At 23.8% G+C, this 7799-nt stretch overlaps 1 protein-coding gene across 1 annotated transcript; it reads left to right on the plus strand.

Moving 5' to 3' along the window:
- Positions 1–175: 175 nt before the first annotated feature.
- LOC112601825 lies at positions 176–7799 on the plus strand. Its single transcript, XM_025349621.1, has 3 exons — positions 176–393; positions 6409–6672; positions 7392–7799. The coding sequence occupies exons 1-3, from the start codon at positions 342–344 to the stop codon at positions 7607–7609; spliced, it is 534 nt and encodes a 177-aa protein (XP_025205406.1). The 5' UTR covers positions 176–341; the 3' UTR covers positions 7610–7799.

Raw genomic sequence — 7799 nt, forward strand, 5'->3', positions numbered from 1 at the left:
AAATGTTTCGGAAGAATGAAGTATGAAAAGAACAACAACAACAAAAAAAAAATAATAATAATAACAATAACAAATAACTGCGTTTGAAAACGCACGTTGGGCAGGCCCAAGGTCGGTTAGTGGTAGGTGTACGCAGAATAATTTTTAGAGAGGTGCGTGAGAGTCAGAACCATTTGCAGTCTGCAGACACTTGTACGTTAGTACCCATAACGGCAACAACTATAGTAGTAGTGGTTCATTTCAATATTACTGTTCGTATACGTTATATAATAATAGTGTCTTATTATTATTATTATTATTATTTCTTATTATTCACCTGAAAAGAAAAAAAGCTAACAAATATGAAATCAATTGTATCGATAACAGTATGTTTAATCGCTTTATTTGGATTAAGTAAGTAATTTTATATTTATTTTTTGACGGTTTCAATTTTTAGATTTTTAAGCCGTTCTTATTTTTTAATATTGTTTTGATTGCCTTCGTCTTTTATGATTATTTTCTTCGATGATTTGCAAATTCGCAAACAATGATTTTATTTTTAAACTAGATAGACAGGTTTTACATTTACTAGTGTTATAACCAGATATCGATGTAACATGCTGTAGACTTTCACCGAATTATTATTACAACTACACATGTAATTTACGTAACATACAGTAAAATTTACTAAAACCACATAAGTTAGTATCATTAATATTTTCATATGAATAATTGCAAGTTTGTGACCAGAAAATATTATATTCGAGTAAGTTAACCTAACCTATATACTTTTATAAAAATTATTTTGATTACTTATGTTGGTTATTGATATTAGTGTTCTATAATTATTATAATAATTCTATTAACTAAATCGTACAATAATATTGGTTATTGAAAACTAATTGTGATGCATTATATTATCCATAGATATTAGACAAGTAGGTAATCGTCTACCGTTTGTAAACTAATGGTAGGTAGTAATAAACAATTATCAATAGGGCTGCGTATTCATTGTTTTTATTTATTACCAATTAAAAAAATAAAATAAATATGTTTAGATGTTTTTAATTTTTTGGTTAGTAGTTACCTGAAATAATCAGATTATTTTTATTTTTTTTTTTTTTGAACAAAATATGAACATGAATATGTTTTTTTATTAATAAATTATATTATTTTGTAATTAATATTAAAACATGCGTTTTAGTATAGGTGTTTATTGGAATTTCAAGTGTACTCAAAACTGCATTTTTAAAGTTTTATAGTGCATTAAATTCACAGCTATACTAATATAATATCTGGTGGGCGGTGGCAAATAGAAGTTATACCTATATGTTATAATAGTTAATCAACATAATATGCGTAGTATACTATACAGAACTTCAAACTAAACATTAGTAATATAAAAATGAAGACTTTAATGAGCATATTTTTATTTGTTTACCTACTTAAAAAAAAATCATCAGTGAACCATGACTCCCCTGGAAAGTGAATATGCCACTGATCCTATTTTACTGTTGTAGTACCCGTGACGACAAGGACTCATTGAAGGTTATAAAAAATCCATTGCTAATTAATACATTAATAATTATGTTGTTATTTTTGTTTCGTTAATTTGTATACGGTATTATTAATGAAAATGAGCAAAGCGCAAAAAATTATTATTGCATTTTATTTTATATTTTGTATAAAATCTTATGCTAAATTTAAATCTTAAGTATATTTAACCAATCTATAGACCAATACACTGAGTTATAAAATTAAAATAATACTATAAATAAAGATGTTTTAAAATTGTCAAAATCAGCAAGCTCGATTATGAAACGTAATGCGAGATTTTCAAACTGTAGGTATACAAACTATTTTTAAGGTTTTGGTAAAATTTGACCGTTGTTGAAAGTTTTGTAAGCATCGTAATATAATATAATACATCATTATATTACTTAATATATGAATATGAATGCTAAAAAAATTAATTTACATTTAAAAATTGTAAGAAATAATAAAAAATATTTGATTATTTTAAATGTACAATGTAGGTCAAATTTAATATTTAGATTCGCATACTTCAACATATCAAAACTTTTGATAAATTTTGAAAAAAGAATATTTAAACTGTCAGCTATACAATAAGACAATTGTCATTTTTCTTTGACTATTATCAACAATGAAATCAAGTCTATAAAATTGTGTTGTTGTTATTGTTATCAAATATCAATAGTTAAAATGGTTATTTTAACTAATAATTGGTCAGTAGGTATTTACTACCTACAATTTAAACTACTTATTTTTGTCTCATTCATTGACAATTTTAATAAGTATTCACTTTACAAAGCGTTAATGCGGAAACACTATTTTTGTAAAAAATAATAGGTAGGTATTGTTGATTTGACTTGATTATTTGAATATAATATATAATATATTATTTACATACTAAGATGCATAATTAATAATATTATATATTGTTGTACCTTCCAAATGTTTTTTTTTAATTAAAAAATAAAATAAAATATTTATATACATGAATTAAAAATTAATACAAAATTACTGAAAATTGTTAAAACTAGTGTAGATATTTCGGTTAATTTAAAGTTATTATTGTGATTGGCGGTAGGTACACTTATACTATATTATAATAATATGTATTGTGAATAATATATTATTATTTACGTTTCGTTGTTTCGTTTATTTTAAAAACGTTTATTTTTTTGCACATACAATTTCTATCAATATAATGATATTAATATATTATAAATTAGGTCAAATTATTGAAAATTAGATAATAATATTATATAATAGTAATTATTAATTAACACAAAAGACTTGAAGACTAAAAATCACCAAATATTCACTTAAACACTCAAAATATGCTTCTTAATATACAATTAAAAACTAGAATTTTTTAAAAAAAAATTGAATTTTGAAAATAAAAATACACTATAACTTAAGTCATTTTATATCTAAAAATGAATAACTAAATAAAATAAATTGCAAACAGAACACGTAGGTAATATAATCGATCACTTAGAAACACACTAAGCTATGAATTTGAAATGTCAATATAATACTGGAATGTTTGTATTCCATGTGTTCGCCTATCAGTATTTGACATTATCGATCACGTTTTGTATCGTGAACTATTCTGTATATTATGAAATTAATTAAATTAATAAAAGGAAAATCAATCTAGTCGGCACTTTAAGGAAAAACGTGCGTCCGCGAATAGACAACCATATTATTATATCTTAAAAATTTAAATCTAACAATTTTGTTTGTATTTTAAATGAAATTAAGACTTCAGTGGATCGCATTTTCCTATACATAGACATAATATATTCTAGATTTTGTCAAACAAATTATAATTTATAATATAAACAGTGTTTTGGTGTATGGGTTTATAATAGTATACTTTTAAATGCTTATTTAAAACTTTTAACTTGTTGTAACAATTGTTTTTAAAACTAGATTATAATGATTACCTATCACATAATATTAATGATTATTAATAAGTACCTTTAATTTAATTTAATTTAAATAAAATAACTATTTTTAGTTATTATATTCAGTATAAAGAAGGATAAAACACATGAATACTGAATACTAATTTAATAACAATTAGCTTAGAATTATTATCATAAACTAATGTGATCTATGTGGTAGCTTAAAATAATTAAATGTTAAATAACAATAAAATTAGTTGATTAATATGAAAATATGAAATTATATGTATTTAATATGCTGAACTTTACAGTTATATAATTACTATAAAATAAACAACATTATAATATTACCAGTCACCTATATTTATATAGATTATAGATCATATTTTATATTCACCAAATTACGAAAATTCAATAAAAAAATGTAAAACTTAATATATAAATTGTTTCTTATTGTTATTAATGTACAAAATCCATTAACATTTTTAAGTGATAGATTATTTTATTGCTATATGTATACAAAAATTATCTCGTATAGAAATCTTGTTTTGTGTATTATTGTGGGTTAGGTTAAAATGGTTAAGTACATATTATATTTTCATACTTTATATATAATCGGTATATAGATAAACATATGGTAGATTAGTAACCTTGAAATATAATAATTATGAATTTATATATATATATATATATATATATATGTGTGAATATATTTATTTTTGTTGCTATATTTGTAAAGTTAAAAATAATATTGGTCATTAGTCATTATTTGTTACAACAACATTCTCATTATGCGATTATTAATATGATTTTAACATTTGAAACAAATAGAATTGCAAGTCATAGATTTCGACAACTTATCTAAATATTTTGACATTTATAGTGAAACACGTAGTATAAGTTTCTATCAATAAGTACCGGCGTTAAAATTATTTGTTATTAATTAATATGGACTATGAATAGTAGATACATAACAGACATAGATATATTAAAAGTCTATTTTAAATCGTTATTTTATGTTAGTAAAATAGATTTATCTATTTGGGATAAAGTCATACTCTATTATAATATAATATTATCATAAATGTTGTTACGTAAGCACTGAATTGACTCTGTAATAATAATATAACATAGGTGGCCAACTTGCGGCTCGCGAGCCACATGTGGCTCTCATCATTGTCAGATGCAGCTCGCGTCTTATTTACAAAATCAAAATGTACTTAATATTATTTTGAATTTTAATTTTCAGGTATTAGCATATAAAACATTATTAAATTATATAACCATATTGGCTCTTGGTATCATTGTATTTATCTATGTGGCCCGCGAACCTATTCATGTTTGCCACCCCTGTAATATAATATACACATTTACGTAACTAGATACCTAAGTAAGGGGACAGTATAAAAGGGTGCTAATGTTGGATTGAAGAAAATTAATATCTAACAAGAGAAATCTATACTTATAGCATAATTTAGGTAGCTGATTTTCGATAACTCGAAGAATGCCTTCTTATTTTTGAGCGAAAATATATTGTATTATTAATGTATATTGTATATATATATATATATATACAGTGTGTTTTGGGATAAAGTGTTCACATTAGCTGACGTCAAATGACAGTATACCCCAAATCATGAAAAATACTTTTTACCGTTATGAGGAATTTAACTTTTTTTTTTTTAAATTAAACCTACCACTCATGTGCTGTCTAATACTAGCAATTAAAATTTAATGAAAATACAACACAAAATAAATTAATCGTGTTATTAATAAATTGCAGGTAACTACGGTATAAAAATATTTTTTTTCTATTTAACTCCACTTATTAACCGATTAATGATTGAAAATCCTAAACTAATTATGCTTATAGAAGCGCGTATTACTTGGAAATAATAGAAGAGACTAAACAAAATTTTTAAGGTGTTCTAGGTATTATTCAGTAGAATAATATAATCAAAATTAAACTGTAGTAAATATGGTGTTGATGGATTTATATGCAATTCACTTTCAAAAATGCTAATTTTTTAAATATTTCTTAATTTAATAAAAATAATTTGTAAATTACTTGTTTAATTATGTATTTTATAGAGATGTACTATGTACACCTCATGCTACCATAGTACCATCATAGCTAACCTCATTGCTATGTTTAGAAACTAGCAAAATTTCATACTTTAAAAGTCTATAAATTGTAAAAAATATAATAATTTATAGACATATATTTTTTTATACTTATTTAAATGAAACGAAAGCAGCTTTATAATGTGATTGATATAGGTACTTACTGGTTATTTGTATCTATATCACATGTGCTTATGATATCGGGATATTGACAATTGAATTCTAAATATCCTTAATTTATAGATTTAGGACTTGCCTATACCTATGTATTCCGAAATACTAAATGTAGTTAAGTCGGGTTTTGTAAATATTTAATACGTTAAAGTATAATAAAACATTCAGTTTTTTTAGTGTTTAGTCATTTAGAATTTCAGATAATCACTCTGACTCTGTATAATAATATAAAACATAGATTATAGGTAGTAGGTCTTATGTTATTTTAATAGACGTATAGATCATTGGAACCTAACCTATGATAGAGAAAACATTTTCTTTTAAAATTATTTTAATATATCGCATTTTATAGATATAAAAATTTATATTTACCTACAGTCTACAATATGTTAATATGTATTTACTTATTAGATATTGAAAATATTTAAGTATATTATTATATAATTTAGAGTATTGGTATGCCTAGTGTATAATATTCAAATCATATCGTAGCGATAGAAAAATACAAATATATAATCATATTTGTACTGATGATATTCTTATTTAGTCTTTATAAAAGTGTTATTTTTTAAATTGAAATGGTTTTTCATCTAATGACATTTAAAAAATAAGTATTGGTGTTATTTATATTAATTATTAAGCCTTGTGTATATTTCAGTTTTTATTTTGTCTAATTGTAATGTTTTATTATCAGGTACTGGTCTAAAATGCTATACTTGTGGCTGGTGGAGTAAAAATTGTGGTGACCCATTCATGAAAGATGATTATCTTTTAGTTGAGTGTAATACTAAAGCGATTAATGATTTCAATCATGAACTAGGAAACACCCTTAATACTGCAAGTAATGCTCTACAAAATTTTGCAAATCAAGTAGGTTTCAACATCAATCATAACAACAACTTCAATTTGCCTACTATTAGTGAAGATTCAGTTGGATGCACTAAAGTAGTACTCAAACGTACGTATCCTAGAATATTATATTATTGAATATTTATTATTATGAATTTCTAAACTGATTTTTATATTTTAATTTTATTTCAAAATATTTAAAGTATAGATAAACAGTCGAATTTAAAGTTAGGATTAATGTATTAAGTAATTTCAATTAATTTAAATTGACTTATTAGGTACCAGTAGAATTAGATTCTTTGTTAAGTATCTTATGACGGTTATGCAAGGCTAGTTATTACATAATAAACATAAATATTATTGTGCTTATAAAAATATTCAGAATACATTAGATGTACTTATGTGTAAATAAATACAGTGTTATTTTTTTTTAACAGTAAGCACTTATTATTATCTCGAATTTTATTAAAGTTTCGATATAATTTTTACATGATTAACATTTTTGAGAAAAATCAATTTTTTGTATTTTTTTATCTTTATAATTTTTAAGTTTTTACTTTATTTCTTAAATAATAATATTCATGTTTAATTTCATATTTTGAAACAGAATAATTTTGTAAGAATTTAAATATTTTAAATCGGATTTTGATTGAAAAATATTTGTTCAACACAATACGTTAATTACGACTCAGATAATATGTATTTATATATACATTATAATATAGCTTTAATTTTATAACAAACAAATATTGTTATCGTTAATCTAATAGCTGTATCATATTTTTGTTTCCGGTACAAACACACACGTATACTTATAAAATAATACAGACGGAGAAGATATTGTACGAGTGGCTCGAGGATGTGTTTATAATAAAGCAGACCTGTGTAAAGGAATGCAAAGACTTGACGACGAACTGAAAACTCTTAAGTACTGTGGTTCGTGCGACGATGATGGTTGTAACGGTTCTAGGTCGTTAAAGTCTTCATTGGTCGCAATAATTTTGACCACGATGGTCACGTGTCTGTTTTACGGGCTACAGCATTAATAACAATATAGTATAATAGAAACCCAAACGCAATACTATTTTCACTAAAGTTGAAAAGTGTACCTGATACTATGTTTTGTTTTATTGTTTTGAACTGTTAGCTTATTCAACCACACAACAGTATTATAAATTATAATATACATATACATTATATATGCACATATGCATACATTTTATGTACGTGCGGAAA

The sequence above is a fragment of the Melanaphis sacchari genome, unplaced genomic scaffold (assembly GCF_002803265.2).
Source record: "Melanaphis sacchari strain LSU unplaced genomic scaffold, SCAv2.0 Contig7_pilon_pilon, whole genome shotgun sequence".
NCBI classification, from domain to species: Eukaryota; Metazoa; Arthropoda; class Insecta; order Hemiptera; family Aphididae; genus Melanaphis; species Melanaphis sacchari.

Coding starts and splice junctions, on each gene's coding strand:
- LOC112601825 (XM_025349621.1), top strand. CDS start 342: ATGAAATCAATTGTATCGATAACAGTATGTTTAATCGCTTTATTTGGA. Junction 394..6,408: donor AATCGCTTTATTTGGATTAA/GTAAGTAATTTT, acceptor TTTTATTATCAG/GTACTGGTCTAAAATGCTAT. Junction 6,673..7,391: donor CACTAAAGTAGTACTCAAAC/GTACGTATCCTA, acceptor AAAATAATACAG/ACGGAGAAGATATTGTACGA.